The sequence below is a fragment of the Branchiostoma lanceolatum genome, chromosome 16 (assembly GCF_035083965.1).
Source record: "Branchiostoma lanceolatum isolate klBraLanc5 chromosome 16, klBraLanc5.hap2, whole genome shotgun sequence".
Classification (NCBI taxonomy): domain Eukaryota; kingdom Metazoa; phylum Chordata; class Leptocardii; order Amphioxiformes; family Branchiostomatidae; genus Branchiostoma; species Branchiostoma lanceolatum.
This window is the reverse complement of record NC_089737.1, coordinates 16,551,145-16,574,452: the sequence shown is the minus strand read 5'-3', so window position 1 is coordinate 16,574,452 and position 23,308 is coordinate 16,551,145. Positions and strand designations below refer to the sequence as shown.

At 44.6% G+C, this 23,308-nt stretch overlaps 1 protein-coding gene across 1 annotated transcript in view; it reads left to right on the top strand.

Moving 5' to 3' along the window:
• Positions 1–12,530: 12,530 nt before the first annotated feature.
• Positions 12,531–23,308, top strand: part of LOC136421342 (dual specificity protein phosphatase 16-like) — a 31,808-nt gene continuing 21,030 nt past the window's right edge. Inside the window, exons 1-4 of the mRNA XM_066408570.1 lie at positions 12,531–13,140; positions 16,668–17,002; positions 17,590–17,772; positions 19,046–19,205. Coding sequence (XP_066264667.1) covers positions 16,934–17,002; positions 17,590–17,772; positions 19,046–19,205 — 412 coding nt within the window. The 5' untranslated portion in view covers positions 12,531–13,140; positions 16,668–16,933. The remainder of the gene's footprint in view (positions 13,141–16,667; positions 17,003–17,589; positions 17,773–19,045; positions 19,206–23,308) is intronic.

Here is a 23,308-nt window from a genome sequence, read left to right as displayed (position 1 = left end):
GCGAAGTATCCATGGTGACACTTCACATCCTGACATCGCCAAATCACTCGACAACTTGGGTATCGCCTTGAGTATCGTTGGTGATCCAGGTAAGGCCGTCAGCTATCTTGAACAGGCACTACAGATGAGGCGGGATGTCCATGGTGAGGACAACGCACATACTGACATCGCCAAGTCACTTAACAACTTAGGTATAGCCTGGGATAGTCTGGGTGACCACAGAAAGGCCATCAGCTATCATGAACAGTCACTACAGATGTGGCTGAGTATCCATGGTGAGGACACTCCACATTCTATCACTGCAGTTTCACTATACAACTTGGGTGTCGCCTGTGGGAAGCTTGGTGATCACAGAAAGGCCGCCAGCTATCATGAACAGGCACTGCAGATGAGGCAGAGTATCCACGGTGAAAACACCGCACATCCTGACATCGCCGAGTCTCTTGAACAATTGTGCCACGCCTGGAGGAGCCTTGGCGATGACGAACAGGCCGGGAACTATTTCAGACATTACGCAAATATGAACTTCAAGCTGATGATGACCAAGGTTTCCCAAGGGACGGTGGAAACACCAGAGGAATGTTGCGTCTGCTAATAACTTATGCAACATGTTGATGACCGTGGCACTCTAGTTTCTTCTGCTCGATAATCTTCCTGCTTATTGTCAACACTTAGTTTTCGCAGTGTAACAGGGACTATCATGCAGCAGTGATAGCACCACACCAACTGCTTAGCCTATGGGGTCGCGACCTTTTAGCCTAGTGGTTAGAGTGCGTGAGGTTATGATCCGGATCCGGAGCTCGAACCCCGGGGCAGGCAGTTTATGTTACTCCCTTTCGGTGTTTCAGCAGACACAATGACGAGCCTTGTTACCTAAACTCACAAAACTTAAAGCGCTGACTCACCTTGAACGTCTGTATCTGTATCTATATACGGCCTGTATAACCGCCCTTCGGCGTAACACACCAGTTGACACGAAGTCAGCGAGAGGAACGTCTGGATTTCCAATATGGCGCCAGGAATGACAAGTGATGCATTGTGGGAAAGTGAACTTTGAACTCTTGGGGATGAAAATTCAAATACAAGAAAATAATAAAATGGTACATAATTTCTGAAAATCGATTCTTTGACTACTGAAAGACACCATGATTTTAGTGCTTTTAAAAACGTCTTTCTTATTTGGAAGACACCTTAAGCTTGGCACGTGACAGAAACATGTTAAAGATATAAAGAAACTGGAAACTTTCTAGAAGATCAGGCAAGATTAGGCGGTGATTTTAAGTTTAGGCTATTAACCGCCTTTCTAACTGCTACAGTGGTGGCGTTTTCTACTACTCATCAGTGAAGAAACTACAAGGACAAGGGCCCTTTTTGTAGGACCAGTATGTCTGAGATTCACCAACTAGAACTATTGCTTCTCCTATACCTTTAGCCGGGCTTACGGATAGATTAACATAAAGGGTAGTTACTTTATTTGCTTCTATATATAATGTTGATAGAAGAAATTAACGTTTTTGTATAATGTATCAATAAAGGATCGTTGCTGGATCAAACTGTGTCAGACATTCCGGTACGATCGTAAGGTAAAGGCCTTCGTACTTAAACATACGTAATGCCTTCGGAAATTCTGTCCCTGGTGCAGTGAAGACAAAAGAATAAAGCACCCATGCCTCAACATAAAGCAATAAAAGATCGCTGATTCAGAGCCCTTGGGCCACACAACTTTATGCAATCGGCACTACAGCAGGAGGCTAGTCCACTGGGAGTAGGGGTAAAATTGTATACATTATAATGATATATGTATAGGATATCTTTATACAGACGCTCATCTTTGCAGGTATATAAGATGAAATTCTCTAAACTCTCGCTTCAAAGCTGAATTGTTATAAGTGTAAAAGATTTGGTTTCAACACTCCGTCGTGTGATGAAGAGTGACGTAGGCGGGTCCGTGTGTCCCCAGGGTCCCGGATGTTGTGATTTCCGTGTCCGAATGCGGCGAAGGGTTGTCGCAAACTGGCCGCAACACGTGGCGACTGTGACATGTGGCCCATCATCCATCACGTTCACGTTGCGAACACGTGACCTGTCACTCCTCACACGTGACACACGCGTGACGCATCGGTCATTCTGACAGGAACCATCCCATGCGGTGGGGTGATATGATGTCATCTCGCTATTTTGGGTACAGAATGACCGGTCATTACTCATATTGGACCATCAAAGGGACATTTTTATTCATATCAATACAATATCTATCATCAGCACGTAGTGACGGCAGACTTCTCTAAAATGATCTAAAATCGCCACATCACAAAATGTAGATCAACATTACAATATGCCAACCGCAACAGAGCCATAACACAGCCTTCCCTCCTTATTTTCAGCAGAATAAACACACACGTTTTGTATTCATAAGCAAGATAGCATGATCCTATTGTTTCGGTGCAAATAAATGCATTTGCCACTAACCTAGTTTTGATTTTATCTCATTTCTATTTTGTCCTGAAATTTGGTATCTACTTTTCGACCTCCACCTACTGAGTCAAGATGGGGACCTGCAGTACCCTACCAGGTCGGCAGAGGCGCTGTTGCACAGCATCACGCCTGGGTTTGCCTGTTGTGTCATTCGAGGTACATTTCTGTCGGGACTTTTATGTTGATAGAGATACGTGTCTTTATACATTCAAAGTGTTCAGTATCCTAATATAGCTTGGGTTTTGTTGAATCAACGGCGCTTACAGATTTTTGGTGAATCTATGGGCTGATTATAATTAACTGGACAGGGGAACTTCAATGATCGTACTGGGAAAAAGAGGGCGTGAAATGGTGAAAATTGCAAGTCATTCAAGGAAAGACATGAAAGTGCCCCAATGGTTTGTTTTACGTCACTAAATTTCACAATCGCTTTGTGTATACAGCTTGACATCGATAGCCGAAAACATTTTAAACGTCGAGATTTCTCATCGAACACCAGATCCTACTAAATCATTCTAAAGCGGTTTAAAGTTCAATTTCAAACACACAAAGAAGATGTGACCCAATTCTGTTATTGGAAAGTACAGTTTAGCCTGGCAACCTACTTTTGCCGCATTTCTTCTGTCCTCTTATTATTTTATTCAAAGATAACAGAGACAAATGCAACTTATTTTGCCAACGCCACTTAGCAAACATATAAACTTATTGATATATCGTTAGGTCTATATACATACATATATATTTATATTTTTTTGCGGAGAGGACAGAAGAAACGCGACAGCTATAGTAAGTTTGAATACCTAATTACAGTGTAAACCTGCTTCCAAAGCAAGGTGAATTCGACACAGACGAACCTTTAAGCCACATATATCAGTGATTGATAATTTTTCTCCTCATATTTTCCTAATATAGCCTCTACAACCTGTTGCTTCCCATGGTCCTTTGTCCCCACATCATGACGTCACCAGTTTTCCGTTTATCCATTCATGAATGACGTCAAAACATCAGAGCGCGGTGCACGCTCATGCCCATATAAGGGCAGAGCGCGCGCCCGTTTATCAGAGGTGGTTATGCCGCATAATGACTTCTGGTGCCAATTATAAACCCGCAGGATGACACATCGCGAGCACACGTGGCGGGGAAAGTGGCCACAAGAGACACGTATGATTATCATGAACGATAAATATGGATCTTATTTCAGTGTTTTTTAAATTTCTCTGGAACGAAATGTGACTGAAAATGAATGTCATGGATTACTCAAAATAAAGTGATAAACGCTCAGTTATTCATTCACCTTTCGTTCCATTTGCTCAAAGGAATTTGATCTGCTTCATCCTGTAGATTTAATAATGTTTTACGAGAAAACAACCATTGCAGTGTACAGATAGGTGAATACACTGGACTAGGCCGTATTGATACATCTTGTAATCGTCTATCTTTATGTATCAAAAGTTGTAGAAGACCTTACGAAAGCACCTGTACTTTCGTTGTGTCAATCAATTTCTTCGTACTTTAAAGGACTTTGAAATTTGACATGCAAGTGGTTGTTCGTGAAGCCAGAAGGAAAAATGGCAAAAAGAAATAAACAGTTAACGTTAAATGGTAGCTGTCATATTTGCGCCCCTGGATGAGCGGCATTGGTACATCACGAAGTGGTGATAAGAAACCTCCGGGCGGTGTTCTAATATCGACAAGGATCGAGCAGGATCGCTCTCAGGTCCTCTAAGCCGTCCCGGCCGTGAAGACGCAGCTGCTTCCATCTTATGACCGTCTGAAGTTTGCGGGAGTGCGTCAAGACTGTCCCCCACCGGAGGTCATGACGTCATCAGATAATCTCTCCCTAGGACTGAGGTTTTGTCCAGTAGAGCAGCCGCCATTGTTCGCGCTGTCACTAAGAAATACTGGAGAAAGTCGCGCGTTTTACATCCCAATTACCCTACTTTCGCTGCCTCTCTTTCTTTCCCGGTTACTTTTCAGATTTCTTTTCTCCTGCCTTCATTCGCTCTTTGGTCTTTCATGTCATTCTTTCCGTCTTTCACTCTCTTCTCTCTTTCTTTCTTTTCATCCTTCTTTCGAATTCTGTCTGTCCTTCTTTCTCCTGCCCAAATCCCTTCTTTTCCTTTTCTTTTATCTTTCCCTTTCTTTTTTCTTTCTTTCTTTTTCTTTCTTTCTTTCTTTCTTTCCTTTATAATCCTTTGCGCTTTCTGTCCATTTATCCTTGGGATGTTTCTGCTAAAAAAAGCCGTCCAGCTACTTACATATATCCTAACCTCCTTTGCAGGCCCTCTGGGCGGCGCCGGCGTTTATTTTGGCTGATTCGCGATTTTCAACATATCGTGGCCAGGTTCCATTGCTGGAGAACTCGTCTTGCCGCCCTTCTACGGGCAAAAGAGGCTACATGATTTCCCCCTCCCGGGCGGCGTGTTGGCGGCATGACCTCACGGTTCCGGTATTTCTAATCAGGCAAAACGGTTTCCCGGCCCCCGGGCGGGTTACGGTATCTTCAGGGCGATTGGAAAACGGTGAAACAATCATCTTCAAGCGGATATTTGGTGGTATATTGTTACAATTGTCTTGATACTTTATAAAGCTTATTCATTCATGTTGCCAACATATTTGAAAAAAAAAACATTTGAAAAAAAAAAAAAAACAGTAGCATTCTTTTCTCCAACATATTATCATCGTGTATAATGTGACGCATTGTGTATACCATTGTAAAATCGGTGCCATTCAAGCAGGTCTTTTTTCACAGTTGTTTCTGGGGCTGATTTATTGGAATAGATATGAAGGATGAATAACGCTCATGTTTCAGTCGTAAACCCCACGGCAGTCGTTGGTCTCGGGTTTACGGATCAGAAACGGTTTCCTAATTGTTCCAGCTTTTATTCATTCCCCATTTAATGGTCCAGCGTAATGGTGATGGTAACATATCGATGACGTAATCTGTGAAATATGGCAATATTATATGGCGGGCGGCTACTGCGGTTGAGACTATTTAATTAGTCTGGCAACCCGGCCAAAACAGCGGCTTAATGAATATCTATCTCTACAGATTACAGGCTAGTTTACAGCAGCTGCTGTTAGCCCTGGCAGTCGTTGGTCTCGCTGTTACGGTTTCCTGATTGTTCTCGTTTAGTGGTCCGCCATTATAGTGATGGTAACACCCCAGTGACGTCATCTGTGAAATATGGCAATATTAAATGGCAACTGGAGACCTTTTTTTTTCCTTTTCGTTTAGAGTTTTCATAAGTTGGTTAACTTTATTTGAATATTAAGAAGAACAACAAAATTCTGTCCGGTATGTACTGACTTTACCCTGTCACATCACCCTCGTTAAACGAGGGTGTGTCACATTTAAACCGCGACTACCTACCACTTTCATCTACTCGGAGATCCTACCATGTACTGAATTTACCCGCTACTAGTATGTCCCTTCCTACATCTGCTTGGAGACCGTTCACTGCCCGTGCCGTACCGCTATATTTAAAGAGCGGCTATTTCCCCTTTACATCTGCTTGGAGACATCCGACTGCCCGCAAACTACTGACTTCACCTCGCCATATTCAAACCGCGGCTATGCCCGCTTACTTATTCATTGTCAAATGCCCCCTTACATCTGCTTGGAGATCCCGTGCATTGACCTTCGTGTACTGACTTCACCCCGCCATATTTAAACCGCGGCTATGCCCCTTACATCTGCTTGGAGTTCTCGTTCACCGACATAACCCCTATATTTTTACCGCGGCTATTTCTGTCCGCGTCGGTAAAGATACCCGCCGGCCGCGCTGAGACAACATCGTCACTCCGGCAGCATCAAAGCGCCGCCGCCGCATAGCCTCGTCATGGCATCATGGCTGGGGAGAAGAGGTAGCCTCTATCAGGCCCCATGGACTCATCATGGCTTCGTGTTATCATGGCCGGGTACCGGGTAGAAGGCGTAGTCTCTGGCAGGCTCCGTAGGTTGATGGAAAATAATTCTTTTAGTGCAAATTGGCAACGTGTTTTCTGTCTATTCGGCCATTTTTTCACTATTTTCCAGCGACCTATGGCATTTATCATACTGAGTAAATTTCATTCATTCTTTAAGTACTGTTGTTCGTATCTTAAGTAAGGTCATTCCATTTGAATTCGGAACGTCATTTTTCATATTTCTGATATGAAAACCAAAATTCGAGTGTTTTGCAAACCTAGTCAACCGGTGATAGACACAAAATCGATTTTAAAATGTGATAGAAATATTTGGGTGTGTTCCCAGTACACCCCCCTATATAAAATGCACGGTCCCCAATAACCCCGCTGTGTTTCCAGCACCCCTCCCTACATAAAACGCACGGTCCCTGATGACCAGCTGTACATGAATGATGTCATCGCCGTGTTATTTTTTCCGGGAAGTTTCGGCAGCGGCGCGCTGGTTTTGGTGCGAGGGGAGACTATATCAGTCCCTCGGCGGGTCCACAGATACCATCTCTGCGGTAAAAACGTTTGGGTATATCTCTGAGTCTGAGGCTCAAAGCAGACGGCGGGAGATAAGAATAACGGTTCAGTTAAATATGGAGGGGAAATCATCGGAACTGTCATAGTGCTAAAAGCCATAATGAAGTAAATATAGTATTTGTCATGACAGAGACAATTACAATATAATGTTAATGTTAGAATGTGAGGTTAAAGGGAAGAGAGCTACATAACGTGTAGTTTATTTAAAACCTTTGCTGTGCATTCAGAAAAAAGGGGTTTTCAACAAGGCGCCCTTAATCAAGATGTGTAAAATACTAGTACACAGTAAAAGGTAGCCTCTACCAGGCCCCGCGGATGGCTGGAAAAATAGTAGAAATTGGCCAAATAGAGTGAATAGTATGCTAAGGGAGTCGGCTACGGAGAAACTGTAATTTCTATAGCGGACTAACTTCTCTGGCATGTTACCCGTCTATTTGGCCAATTTCTACTATTTTTCCAGCGACCTGCGGAGCCTGGTAGAGGCTAGGTAAAATGAGTGCTGAGTCATCTGTGCGGTGTTCTATCCCCGACCTTGTGCCGGCAACAGGACAGAGCTAATTAGATAATTACATCAGTGGGGAACATTAAACCGACCCGCCATGGACAGCCTCAAGGCCACACGGAACTTTCTGTGGAAATAGAAAACTGAACGTTTTGGCTTTCTGTTTGATACTTCAAGGCATACGGATAGAACTGTTAAGACAATACAGGTGTGCAGGTGCAATACAGTACAGGCATCCACACTATATATCGCCAACAGGAACGCACAATGCAACCGACTGATAGAACTGGTAAATACAAGCAATCTTATCATGAAAGTTTATGATAACTTTATTGCACAACATGTAACATATTGATGATACCCATGTTTGTAGCGTTATAGAGGCAGGCCCAGACGACGACGGAAAGAACATGAAGAATATCGTCCGAGAACACAACATGACTGCAATCTAGGCCACCCAAATCCGAGGCTACAGCCAGGGGAAAAACTTAATTTCTACGCGGCACCACAAGTGAAAGCGAACGGAAAAAGTATTTACGCAATGTTAGATGTGAAAAATCATACGTTTATTGCAGATTCTTGCCCTTAGGCTAACTGTCTTGTCTTTGACAGTCCAGTGTCGTGAGACTAAATGTGCGCCTCTGGAGACTCCGAGTAGATCTTTTGTGACTTCACGGGAAAAGGGCAGACAGACAATGTAGAACATGTATGTCCCTCGGCTGCTGTAGCTAGTGTAGAGTATGGCAATATTCAAGCAGAAACGTCGGAGTCCCCCCCAGACATGACACATCCCGGGTGAGTCCGGCGCGGGACGCTCTCGGCGCCTCCAGCAAAAACTTAATCAAATCAGCCGCGCCGATGACTAACTCGCCACCGATGCTATCGAACACAAACGGCTGCATTTTCCCGATTTCCCCGCTAATTCGGGCGGCAGAGTAAGCTTGGGATGGTGCAGGGGATCAGACTTTAGTCAAGAGGGTGGCTGGGTTTGTCCTGCATCATCATAATCATCATCATCATGGACTAATGTGCTACACATTTTAGCTATAGTCAGTGAATAATTGTATAGAAAAGCGTCGCCATTTCAAACGACGAGCACACAGGGCGCAGTATGAGATGCATACCACGAAGACAGACAGACAGACACACATACACACACACACACACGCGTACATACTCACAAACACACACACACACAGACATACGCACACACGTAAAGAGAAACAGAGAACAATATGTTTTTGAGTATAAGGTTTGAAAGTATTTGATACGAATAATTTGGAACAACAGCTGGTGCGGTAGTCTGTTGCCATGGCCACAGGGTTCTAGTAACCATGGTACCGATTAAGAGACCGCTTTAGTCTGCCAGCATTGTACCGTCGCCATGGCGACAGACTGCGACGAGTCTTAGACAGCTACAAAAGGCAACAATTGTGGCAACCTGACTAATATCGGAGATTAGCTTTGTAGCAGACCGGTGTGAATAACACGCGCTGCCGGCCGCACACCTGTCGCGTATGACGTCAGCATAGTTCTCACCTGACGTACACGTCACGCCGGGAGCCGTACCTGTCCGTGACGTCACGCAGGTGAGCCGTGTCGTCAGGCACACCTGTCCGTGACCGTCAGGGCGGCGGTACAAAGGCGGGATGAGTCACAAAGGTGCGCCGCCAGGTACGCGTAGTGGGCCGGGGGTCTGGAGCGGGTCGTCTCCAATCGGCAAGTTGCGGAAACTAGAGCTATCCTGGAACAGATAAACAAATTAAAGAAACAAGGAATAAAGTTTGTATGGTTTATCAGTTACTCAGCTGATGGGACTACACCTAAGATTTATAAATGAATAGATAGATGAATATAATGATGATGATGGCTGTTTCTGCGCTTCCGAAGATCACTGGGAAGGTTGTTGAATATAGGCTATAGAAGATCTGCCGTCTTCTTATCTCAGCGACTCGTGAAGTTCTGTTGTTGTTGTTGTCACGTGTGTAAACCCGGGGCATGTCTGGGTGCCGAGAAGTGAGCGGGGATTTGCTTTGTTTTCCTCAGAAAACAGGTTTAACGCGCAGCGGACCATGTGAACAGCGCTGGAGGGGTCGGTCTGCGCGCACCGCGGAGAGGGAAGCCCCTGTCACACTTGTGCGTATATACAAGTCCGCATGAGTTGCGTGTTAACATGTTTTGGGTTTAGGTTAAGTTTGCAGCCGAATAAGTGATTTCTTAGGTTCGATCACCAGGCTGCACAACAGTGGGTCAAAGTAGAAACAACATTTCCCCCGCAAACCTTACTTAAAAGAAAAGAATGTTAATGCGCAACTCACACGCACTGGAATATAGGCACAAGTGTGACAGGGCCCTAAAGCTGTGACGGTGTCGGTGCGGCTGTAGTCCTGTAGCGTTACTGACATGAAAGCGGTTTTTGCAGTAAGAAACGTGTGGCTAACCCCGCCGCAGGAGTCTCCGTTTTCGGCAAGTTTGTGTCCAAAATCGGCAGAAAGCTTTTCTCCTGTTTTACTTCCTCCCTTTGAAGTCTCTGCTGTGTGTTTTTTTGTGGTTCTATCAGGCAAGTCAGAAACGACATTACACTGAACCTTATACAAACCTTAGTTAGCCTCGGGCTAGCTGCAATTTTCAGTCAGATACAATCCGCCGTGTAGAACACCTAGTCTTCACTAGACTTGCAAAGGTGGGTTTGTTTGTTTACTTGTTTGTACATGTATTGCATACCCGGTAAACCGCCCCGTGTCGTAACACACCAGGTTTGTACTGAACAGTACAAGCTGTATATCCGGACAGATTTATTTGATCCACTCATACCGGGAAGGACCCCTACTAGTATACTCTTTTCATTCAGCAACCCAAGCCAGGAGTCTACGGGTCCGACACGAACATCAAGACGAGAGTGTCGTTAGACCATCACTTTCTCTTGAATGAAAGTCGGTATTTTCCAATGCGAAGGTTTGTGGACCAAAACGAAAACTGTTTTCACCTGACCTGATGAAAGACGAGAAAGGGGATTTTTGATCCCCCAACATCCCGCCTGTAGATCAGACCATACCTAATATCCCCTGTTCTAGCGGACGTCCGTTATCAAATTAGTCTGGAACAGCGGAACATGTCTCCGCGCAGGGCTAGAACTGATGCATATACAAACAACGCGGGAAGACAAAGGGAAAAATAATGGCAATAATGTCTGGGTAAACGTTCCCCCTGGGACCATGTAGAGGTGGTAAAATATAACCATATTGTTTAATTTTAATTCTTACTCTTTACTTTTATAAAACTTTATGAACAAATATACAAGCAAAGCAGCGTGTTGTATACGTACATTTTGTTTTGTCCCTTAGAATTTCCGATCGCGTGGAAGAAGTTGTAGAAACCGGCCCAAATATGGTGTATAATTGGACATGATACTTCTGAATCTGTATCTATTTAGCCGGTATAACTTCCACTCGGCGTAACACACCAGCTTCGCAGGCACGCGGCGTGGCAGCAACTGGTTCGATATTACACCGAACGACCAATATTTGATCTCCTAGCAAAGCTCAGTCCCTACCAATGGTACGTCCTGGTTTGGCCGAGTTCCGGCTACCCTCCTGTGCAAACCTTCTCATCGGATAGCTGGCGCGGGTTTCTATGGATTTTGGGGCTCGATTAGTCAATAGCACAGTTTTCCGATCGCTTGCGTATTCCTGTTAGTCTCTACCAGACTGAATACGCCGGCTATAGGGAGAATTTGCCAAGAGATATTGGCAAGGGGGAACTGTTACCTCCCCTTGGACTAACTCTCCTGGCCAATTATTCCCTTTTTTTGCCGAATTCTACGATCCGTACCGCCGTAGGGAGGCCTGGTGGAGGCTATATTTCTATAAGCCAACATACACACTATGCTAGGTGTGAAATCAGCCCCGAATGCCGTATAAAAACGCCAGCCACCAGAAGGTTTAGGCGGGAGGCTATGATATTTTACAACAGTTTAATTTTTTCTCTAGCAGTACGTATTTTTCAGACGTTGATTGTCGAACGCAGACGGTCAAGTTCAGACAGACGACAAACAAACGTCTGCGCGCCTGACGTCACTGGAACGGTCTGGAAAGTCCCGCCGTTCTTTGTGTTTGCCGGTAACGATACCTGTAGCTCACCTGTGGTTACCTGTGACGCTCAGGTGCACTCTGACCGCCCACCTGTGCACGTGACTCACCTGTGCGTGACCTTGGGACAGGTGTGTTACGTAACTCCGCTAGTACCTGGCCGGGGGTTCGCGAACTTTCTACTAGAGTACGGACAAAATGGCGGGAATGAAAACGTCAAGAAATTTGTTTTTCATTGCAGAAGAAAAATCGGCAAAATAGTCATACCTGAAGTTTAGTATCCTATTCCGTATGGGCTGAAAAACAGCGAGAATTCTACAAATGCAGCACAAAATCTGTTAGAACAGTTACCCGGAAATATTGAGGAAACAAGTCTTATTGAATGTTTGTCGTTGAAAGTGGTCACTGGTGACGTTTAGTTTCCGTACGTGTATTTTCAATACTTCCTCCATCTGTGTTTCCCGGTTACGCATAAATAGGAAGTACGGAGCAACAGTCTAAACCACGTTCACGGCCAAAACCCGCAGTTCCGACCTTAAAAGTGTTGTTTCCGACTTTTTGGTCAATCGACCAGCAGTATTTTCATAACATTTCCTTCTTTTGTGGAACCACGCATGAGCTACAGAAAACCGACGCGCTTGTCCGCATAGGCTAGGACGAGTTTTGGTTTGCAAAATTAGCGATTTTATGGAAAAAGAAATAGCTTAGAAACATTATGTATTTCATGCAGCTCGTGTAGAGACCATTGTGCTGCGTCGGTAAATGTTTGCGTTGTGTGAAGTGTTTTTCTAGTTGCCCCAATATTTCCTTTTCATGGAAACCGCGCGCGAAGTTTGGTCAAACTTTCCCCACTCGGAAGTCGTGACGAAACCACAAGGCGGGCGGCGCTGATTGGTCCGGAGTGATGTCATGGTAACGGGCACGTCGGGCGCGCTGATTGGCCGGCCATGACGTGTGTTCTATATTTAGCCCGGTGATGTCATGCCTGCCCAGGTTTCGGCCTGCAGTGTTTTCTTTTTTCCTGCCTCCGTCCGGAGATTTCCCGTGCCCTGCCGGCCCTAAACCCGCCCGTACCCGCCGCCATGTCGTCCCAGCCGCCCGCAGCGTAGACTGCACAGTCCCCCCGGCCCCTACCCCGCCTCAGCGCCGCCTAACGCCCGTACGGGTCCGCTACCCTCGGCCCAACCCCCCTACTCCACCGGAGGGACCGCCAACCTCTCCAGGCAAGTACCACGCTAGATCCTCCTTCCTGTGATCCGGATCCAGATTAACGGGACCTACACACGCGTAGATCCCGCTGAGATCCCATTGAGATCCCGCTGCGGCCTGTGCTCGGACCGTGCAGGCCTGTGTTCCCTGTACCGTGTGTGTGAGAGAAGGTTTGTTGACTGTCGTCTGATCCTGACTCATCCTAACGTTACAGCCGAACACGCAACAACAGCGGACCGCTAAATACGGAAACTTACAAATTCCACCAGAACCAAGACATAAGGAACACGACAAGGAGTCTGGACTGCCAAAACAACGTCTTCAAGATTCCAGGATACCGACATCTTCCCAGGACAGGTGTGTAACATACAGGTGAGACATTAGATGCACAGGTGAGCCATCTTTACCTGGCTGATATTCATACCTGGGCAGGTTGTGCAATATCATCTGAGGAATACATAAGGGAAATTATCAAATAGTCAGAAATGCTTATTGGACAACTGGTATTTTCAAATGTGGATTGTATTTACAGATTTTCCAGTAATTTAAATGTTAAATAATAAGCAGGTGTTCTATTTATCTATAGGGGTCCAGGTTACCTGGTGCAAAGGTTTGATACCAGAATTTTTTCCTTTAAAGCTCTTGAATTTGTTCCTCTTTTTTCACAGCATCAGAATGTCACAATCAATTTTTTATTGAATAGGCACTCATGCATCATACTACTATATTATTATTATTATATCTGTATTTTTTTGACAATAATTGTATTTTTTTCACAATGGTTCGCCTCAACCCCCCACCATGAAATTTCCACTCGTATCAGTTTGAACATTTAAATGTTACGTCAGAATCTCTCAGATCGGTCCCTTTAAATCACAAAAGGATTTCATCATCCGCCAAAAATAGTTCTAATGTCACAAACTAAAACTCTCGACTCCTTTGTGAAATGTCTTAACTAGAAAATAAACAGTTCCTACAACAACAGGCCATAGTTTCTCTTTAAACTTTAAAGACCGCCAGAAAAGCACAGTTTTGTGAGAAACAGAAAGTTCTGGAGGTTTGACCCGGTGTAGCATTGACTTTGGACTTAAGAACGGACTTTGGTCCTGGCACCGTGTACCACATAATGATATTGACACCACAGGTGAGTACAACAAGCCTGTTCATCGTCAGGTGTTTCTAACAGGTAAGGAACAAAGGGAACCACTCAGGCCACAGTAAATTATCTAATCGGTTCTTAGACATCATATAACTATAAAGTAAAAATTAAGCGAGAGAAAAATTAAAACATTACGGTATACCAAAGCTCTTAAACTTCTAAGAGGAAAACATGAAAAATACTCAAAAATGTGTATCCATTCCCTGGTAGTATAGGTGTACTAAGGTGCAAACTTCCTTCTTGAGCTCTGAGTTACAAATTGTATTCCGTTTTCAAATTCAACATTGATATTGATACAACCCAAGAAAAAAGCAAAACCAAGGAAATAATATCTTGTGGCCATGCCCAAGACCCAAGTCTGTAACGTTGTCATTTTTTACTGAGCCTGGGACAATGTAAGGACAACGTGGCGAGAGGATGAATCAGCGAATCAGAAGCAGGTATGACACAACCCTGTATTGTGAGGTCAGCCATTATTGTGGGACAAAAGTCTGTTAGTCACCGGACAGAGCTGGACTGGTCAGACTGTAGACATCGTGGCACCGAGGAGACGTGGGGGAGGGGGGGTACTGAACCTGGACTTGGGGAAGTCATTGGGGTCTGCATGGGGGGGTCTTAACAATGCTTTATGCTCAATTCAGGAGAACGCCCTGCGTAAGGAAGGCAAATACGCAAAATTTGGTCGCCTTGCTACGAAGTACGTGACTAAGACAGCTTTCCCTACAAATTACGGGAAATAGAAATACTAGGCTGCCTACGCCTTATGGACAAGAGCATGCTGACCCTCAGTCATGTTTTCAAGATTAAAGCCACTTTCACTTTTAAAACAAATTGTGTACAGAAGACAGATTCCTTATTCAATAGCACTATTATTCTAGGAATAATGATAATAATAATAGTTTATTGCAAGTTCGTTGCCATTGGTTAATCGCAGCAAGTAACAAGAAAAAAAAATAAAAATAAAATGGAATGTAGAGCAGTATGGCATGTGTCTACTCTAGTCCAAATGCTGACTCTATATATAGCTTATTGGGTTTGACTTCATTTTCTGAAATGATAAACTGGAAGGACAAACTCTCGTTACATATACATGTAGGGGATGAGAGAAAAGAAACAGCACTAGCGGCACTTAATAAGTAATGCTCACCACAGGAAACAACACTGTTCTGTTGGCTAAACAGAAACTTTACCACTGAAAACTGTTTGCTTCATTTAGAGCTTTGTTTTGACAAGACAACTCTTTCTTTCAGAAGTGTACAGGTTTTCAACGTCTGTTTTAAAGACGGAGGAATATTGTGCTAGTACTAGTACATTGAAATTTTTATTTTGGACTAGAACAGTCAAACCTGTTAAAGTGACCACCTCTACAAACTACCTGGTCGTTCTGGGCGCTTTTTTGTAGTCCCTTAGATGATTATAACATTCCTCATTAACACAAGCATTACGAATCCCGCCTATAGCGACCACCTGTCCACATAGACCAGATTTTATCGGTCCCTTGAGTGGTCTTCTTGGGCAGGTTTGACTGTAGTTCAGCAGTAGCATGTTGTGAGGGGACACATAGTGTTGTGTTGGTAGGATGACATCAGCTGTTGTGGCCCAGACGGACGGAAAAGCTTCTCATGAATTTTAGATGAGCTCCAGACTGAACTGGAATAACGTTAGGTACCAGGTACACAAACACACCTGTAGAGTCTGTACCTGAGGTTAGGTACCAGGTACACCAACACACCTGTAGAGTCTGTACCTGAGGTAAGGTACCAGGTACACAAACACACCTGTAGAGCCTGTACCTGAGGTTAGGTACCAGGTACACAAACACACCTGTAGAGCCTGTACCTGAGGTTAGGTACCAGGTACACAAACACACCTGTAGAGCCAGTACCTGAGGTTAGGTACCAGGTACACAAACACACCTGTAGAGCCAGTACCTGAGGTTAGGTACCAGGTACACCAACACACCTGTAGAGTCAGTACCTGAGGTTAGGTACCAGGTACACCAACACACCTGTAGAGCCTGTACCTGAGGTTAGGTACCAGGTACACAAACACACCTGTAGAGCCTGTACCTGAGGTTAGGTACCAGGTACACAAACACACCTGTAGAGCCTGTACCTGAGGTTAGGTACCAGGTACACAAACACACCTGTAGAGCCTGTACCTGAGGTTAGGTACCAGGTACACAAACACACCTGTAGAGCCTGTGCCTGAGGTTAGGTACCAGGTGCACAAACACACCTGTAGAGCCTGTACCTGAGGTTAGGTACCAGGTACATATACACACCTGTAGAGCCTGTACCGGAGGTTAGGTACCAGGTGCACAAACACACCTGTAGAGCCTGTACCTGAGGTTAGGTACCAGGTACATATACACACCTGTAGAGCCTGTACCGGAGGTTAGGTACCAGGTGCACAAACACACCTGTAGAGCCTGTTGTGTCCAAAATCGGCAGAAAGCTTTTCTTCTGTTTTATTTCCTGCCTTTGAAAAATTTGTTTCTTTTATCTTTTCAGTTTACATTAGTTTTGAGGATTCTTGAGTAATAAATGCTAAAGCCCAAGGCTGGCACTTTCCTAGTATAAGATATGCTATTTGTTTCTGATATGTAATTGTATATGCCTCTGTAAAGAATACTTTTGCAGTGTAGCTTTTTAGTATCGTTTATTTATTACATTCTTGTTATTGATTGTGGCAATTGATTTTCAAGAAACAAAATAAAACAGCTTTTTTTCTTTTCCAGTGTCCTCCGAAGACTGCGACTGATGTATACAAGAGCCGCCGTAACTGTGGAAAGAAGGAGCGAAAGAAACGAGAGAAGGAAAGAGAACGTCAGAGGAAGAGAAAAGTTTGTATGTTGATATTCATGCTTAGGAAAAGGGCAAGTGCAATATTGTCAGGAATCAATGGAAGCCAACCAAAGAACAGTTTAGCCGCGTTGGACAGGAGAGGAACGATCGCGAGCTGATCGTACCGACGGTTTTCTATTCAAAGGAACGCGGAAAATCGATGAAAACCATGAAAGCGAAAACGTCGAGCATGCGGGAAGCGATGGCGGAACAGCTTCTGAAGTACCAGGTATGTTACTTCTGCTTCTTCTTTCCGTAATGTCCATCTGCCGAGAAATCGGCAATTACTGACATGTATCGGGTCAAATCGCACACCGGGGCGTGGGGTGTGGCTCTCCCCAAACACAGCACCTCCATTTAACGTCCTATTCGAGGGACGTCCCTAACCTAGGCTAGGCTAGGTACTCATTTTGTGCATTGGAAAAGTCATGTAAAGTGCCTTTTCCAAGGGCACAACATGGGATTTGAACCCTGGACCCCTGGAGCTGGGATTAGAATAGAATGGAGGAGCACCACCGTTCCATTCTTAAGAGGGCCTGCATGGGGGGGTCCCTAAAACGCTCTACGCTAAATTCGGAGGTCCGGCTACGTAATACGCTAAATTCAGAAAGCCTACCTACGCTCTACGCTGAATTCAGAAAAGCCTCCCTACGCTCTACGCTAAATTATGGAGTGGTCGGCAATGCTCTACGTAAAATTAAAACGGCCGATTACGCTCTACGTAAAAGGGGCATGCAGGCCCTCTCTTAAGGGAGATCCCTGCAGTGTTCCACTGTGAAATTTCAATAAAAACATCTTGAATCTCTCCCCTCCCAGGCCAACCTGCTGAACTGCGAGCGTCTGGCGGCCATGTTGCAGGGCGGCCTCCCGAAGACGCTGCTGATCGACAGCCGGTCGTTCCTGGAGTACAACACGTCGCACGTCCTCAACTCCGTCAACATCTGCTGCTCCAAACTCATGAAACGCAGACTGCAGCAGGACAAGGTCTCCATCAGAGAGGTTTGTTTGTTTGTTTGTTTGTTTGTTTGTTTGTTTGTTCCAAATAGCCGGTAAACTACCTTGTAACGTAACTTGTAGACAGTTTAGTTCTGAACTCAGTCAACATCTGCTGCTCAAAACTCATGAAGCGCCGACTACAGCAGGACAAGGTCTCCATCAGAGAGGTTTGTTTGTTTGTTTGTTTGTTTGTTTGTTTGTTTGTTTCAAATAGCCGGTAAACTACCTTGATGCGTAGTAGGTACAAGCTGTGTAACTTGTAGACAGTTTAGATCGCACGTCCTGAACTCTGTCAACATCTGCTGCTCCAAACTCATGAAACGCCAGCTGCAGCAGAACAAGGTCTCCATCAGAGAGGTTTGTTTGTTTGTTTGTTTGTTTGTTTGTTTGTTTGTTCCAAATAGCCGGTAAACTACCTTGTAACGTAACTTGTAGACAGTTTAGTTCTGAACTCCGTCAACATCTGCTGCTCCAAACTCATGAAGCGCCGGCTGCAACAGGACAAGGTCTCCATCAGAGAGGTTCGTTTGTTTGTTTGTTTTGCAAAACCTGTAAAACGCTTCGAGACGTAACACACAAGTTTGGATGTGGATTTAAATCCATAACCTTTAGAATTTAAGTCATCCATCCCTAACCACATACAAGACCAGCCTGCTGGTGATTCAAACCCAAAACCTTCAGATTCTAAGTCACCACCCTAACCATAGCCCGGCAAACTTCCTAGGGATTTGAACCTAGAGCCAGTAGATTCCACAGAACATGTGCCAGGTGGCTGTCAATCATATCTACTGTAACCACGGTAACCTCTCCCCAAAGGTGCTGCGGAACACGTGCCAGGTGGCGGCGGAGGAGAAGGATGAGGTGATTGTTTACGACCAGTGCACACAGGACCTGTCAATCATTCGTAACCATGGTAACCTCTCCCCCAGGTGCTGCGGAACACGTGCCAGGTGGCAGCTGAGGAGAAGGACGAGGTCATCGTGTACAACCAGTGCACACAGGACCTGTCAATCATTCGTACTGTAACCATGGTAACCTCTCCCCCCAGGTGTTGCGGAACACGTGCCAGGTGGCGGCTGAGGAGAAGGATGAGGTGATCGTTTACGACCAGTGCACACAGGACCTGTCAATCATTCGTAACCATGGTAACCTCTCCCCCCAGGTGCTGCGGAACACGTGCCAGGTGGCGGCTGAGGAGAAGGATGAGGTGATTGTTTACGACCAGTGCACACAGGACCTGTCAATCATTCGTAACCATGGTAACCTCTCCCCCCAGGTGCTGCGGAACACGTGCCAGGTGGCGGCTGAGGAGAAGGATGAGGTGATCGTGTACGACCAGTGCACACAGGACCTGGACGGGCTCTCCACAGAGAACTTCCTCTCCGTGCTGCTGGGAAAACTCTCGTCTGCCTACAAGAACGTCTCGCTGCTCACAGGTGGGTCAGCTGGTCGAGCTGTCAATCATTCATACTGTAGCTGTCAGTCAAATGTCTGTCCGTGCTGCTGGGGAAACTATCGTCAGCCTACAATAGAATCTCGCTAATCATAGGTGGGTCATTTGGTCTAGCTGTCAATCACCGGTACCCCTACTGTAGCTGTCAGTCATGGGGATTGACCTTGAGGGACTGATTGAACTTAAAGTATCAAGTTACCATTGTAAAACGTGTTCCTATGGAGGTGATATTGTTGTTCTAGCTGTCATATGATGGGGTGCTGCTGGGTTTGACCTTGAGGAACTGGTTATTCTTGGGGTTGACCTTGAAATATCTAGTCACTGTTAGGGATGACCTTGGAGGTTTGACACTTTGACAAAAGCCATGAATATGGTTGCTGTGGAAAGGTGATATGGTCTGTTCTAGCTTGTCAATTATTGAGTGACCCTAGAGATGACCTTGAAAAGTTGACCTTGACTGGGTCATATAGATGATGGAATCTGTTTGTACTTCTGTTTCAGTTAGGGAAGTAGAAATGCTTGTTCCACATACCTCATCTTTATGTTGGTATGGCGCGACTGCTTTCCTTTTCTTTATGACTAATATGAGGCACCAGTAATATTTCCTATGTCCGTGGTTTTCATAAATTGGTTCAAAATACTCTGCCTCTGATAGAGGGATTGAAACCTACATCTAACGTTTAGTTGATGAATATTTGGACCATTTAATCTGTCAGACCGAGCTGCACACTCTTCTGGCACCAGAACGTGTTACTAATGGAATTAGCAAACTTCTAATTGTGTAACAGTCTGAGGTCATGCGGGATGACATCACCCTTTTGTGTGCCACCTCATCACATGCTGTGCACAACAGGAGATGACATCACCACTTACACGGATCAGCTTACATCACATGACTTCTGGGATGATCTCATCCGTAGACTTTTTTTGTGCAGATTTTGTTGAAATTCGTAGAAATCAATGAGTGAGTTTTACAGTAAGTCAGCTGGCATAGTTGACAAGCCTGTGGTTTGGAGCAGTGACGTGAACAATGTAGCGACATGTTAGCTTGTGTGGTACAGGCAGTCAGTCTGGTTTGACACGGAACCTCGAGAAAAGATGGAAGATTTCATATTTACTTTTCTGTGTCACGTGAGAACTTGAATCAATTTGGCAGCTAGAGAGCTTGGTGCGAATAAAACATTTCTATGAGCCACAGAAAGAAAAGCTGCATGTACTTACAGAAGAGAACAGCTTTCAGTGTACTGGATAGCACTGGATGGATATAGCCCCATGTCTGATGTAGAGGCGCTGCCTGATGCTGTAAAGTAGCCGTCCCAGTGGAGCTGTGGCCGGTCGGCTTAATTGAGTGATCAGCTTTTAAACTAGTCCTTTATCCTGTAATCTCCATGGTGGCTGTTCTATTTGCAGAGTGGGTTGCCTGGTAATCTGGGCTATAGACTCTGGAGGGATAGAGTCAGTGTAGAACATCATGACACAGTTTCACAGCTGCAGGTGTTCTATAGTTACTATGGAAACCAGTTGGTCACCTGAGTTTGTAATCACTAGCATATGGTGATGTTGGACCAAACCATCTGGAATGTACACTAGAGGGGCACTAACTATTTGGTAACCAAGGTAACCTAGAACCTTCACCATGGAGACACTACAGAACATACAGGGACTGTTCTGCTTCTGTGGCATGTTGTCGCCATAGTTACAGATTTTCATATGATAGTTATTAATGGAAGGAAAACGACAAAAGTTTCTGTCAGTCCTCAGGGTGCAAAATACTTTTTTGAGCCAGGTTGCCCATGTTGCAACCTAGGGTAAATGCTAGGTTGCACATCCAAATTTCAGGTTGCTCCAGCAACATTCACCGATTTCTTCAAATTAAGCTTGTATGTAGCGTACAATACTACTAATATTTCAAAATATAAATTAGATAGTATTTTGTTCCCATTGACCTAACAACATCTTGTTTAGCAGAGGGCAGTGTGTTTTCGTCTTTTTCAGCTCAAATTCCACGATCTATGAAGGGTTTTGGATGGTTTGAAACGAAAAAGGGTTGATTTCTTTATTTCAATTGAAGATTTACCGAATTTTATGAGAGTGACACTGTGTTTTTGTGAGTTTCCAGGGCTCCGATTGAGATCTTTGGCTCAAAATATAAGGTTGCACACTGCGCTACCTGGGTTTGGAATTAACTTGCACCAACCGAAATCTTGTTGCACTGTGCAACGTGCAACCAGGTATTTCGCACCCTGGTCCTCCCTTAACAAAATGAACTTTCCCCGGTCAAATCATATTCCTATGTAATATCCACCAGGATGAAGTGTTACTGAATCTCCCCTGATCCCCAGGTGTCACAGGTGTTAGTGAACCTCCCCTGATCCCCAGGTGTGCACAGGTAGGGCAGGAAGGAAGCCGTTGTTAGCCTCGTTTCCTGACGACAATTAATTAGCTCGTTTAGCAGGCTGTCAGTGGTAGCAGAACGACCCACTTCCGGCACGGATGGTTTGAAAAGGTCATGAATAAATCACCGTACTCGAGACTCAGATTTCATGCAGGAACTGAAAATACTACAAAACAGTCTGGATTTTTCTTCATGTAGAAAAATTTATGATATTAGTTTTTCAGGTTCTCATTCAGAGATTCTAGTTTTAGCTAATGTACTTGAAAACAGGGCTGTCTCCAGGACCCTTCCTTATGTTCTGGGGCGGAAATCTGCTTGTTAGGAGGAAAAAAACTCACCCTGTTCGTACAGAAATCGGAACTTCAAGGTATCAAACTGATTAAATTTTTTGTTGTGAGCTTAAAATGACAGATCTGACAATCAAAATCAGCAACAAAATCAACAACAATCATGCAGTAGTGAGTGGGATGGAAACAAATGTAAAGCTGGAGACCTGCCAGAAATTACAGGAAAATTGACAAAAATTACCTTTAAACGAAGGAAAATTGACACAACACAAAAAATGATATGCTGATATTGTCTATCTATCATGTTTGTATGGATAATTGGTTGCCACGACGAGACCCCGCCCTTTAGAACACAAACGCCCATAAAAGGTCGCCTGGTGGTTGGAGATGACCTCAGCGACCATATTTGGGGGGTTATGGATGGTTTGTTGTCATCGGACCTGCGGAGAGATGGCCGTTAATTTCCGCGATAAACGCGGCCCTTTGTGGGGGAAAGGCTCGGGGAGAAAGGGCGCTGACAGGAGGCATTGTGGGGGATGAGCGATGGGTGCAATGCCTGATGGGAAGGCTGCCCAGCCTCTTGAATGGTGCAGAAATTGTTGAGGAAAGACTGGGCCGTTATTGTGTGTTAGGTTACAAACATAGATGATATCATCATGCTGAAATGTTGGAGGACGGTAATGGAAAAATGCCTGTAGTAAAGTTAATATCACGATCATATCAGGTCCTTACAGAGCTCAAAACAATTCATTTTGTGCAATACTATTATGTAATTATGTTTATAGCAAAGTCTGTTTTTCTCCCACACAAGTAGTAATGAGAAAAGTTAATGTTATCAATATCAGAGCAAACAACAACAGGCTCCTACAGGACCATATATAATATATGCTTTTAGTTAGTTTCTCTTTCCTGCTGTATGTAGCTAGATAATTATGTATATTTTTCAGCTAGCCAGCCAAGTTTTTTGTATTTTTTTACAGCAGTCTTGGAAGTTCTTTGCAGATCAAAGATTGTATGTGCGTATTTAGAGCTGTGGCCATATCTAGTCAGGACTGGAATCTAGGAAGATGCACAGAGATGTCAGGATGACGTACTGCTGAGATGTTGACAACTTTAAGAAGCTAAGCTGATAAACTTGTGTTATCTTCTGGGTCTGCATATTGGAGGCTTCTCCACAAAATCCTTTAAGCTGGCAAAGTCTTTAAGTGGGTCTCTCTTCTCAGTACATTTTTGCATGGAAATCTCATGGGAGTCTTTTGCCTTTCTTTTTAGGTTTCTGAGATTTCATAAATATGAATCAAAATCGTTTTCTAAAGTTTGGCCATGGTGATGAAAGAAGACAAGAAAGGCAACAAGAAAGAATCAGAACCCAAACCATCATGAACAGGCACCAGGTTTTTTGGC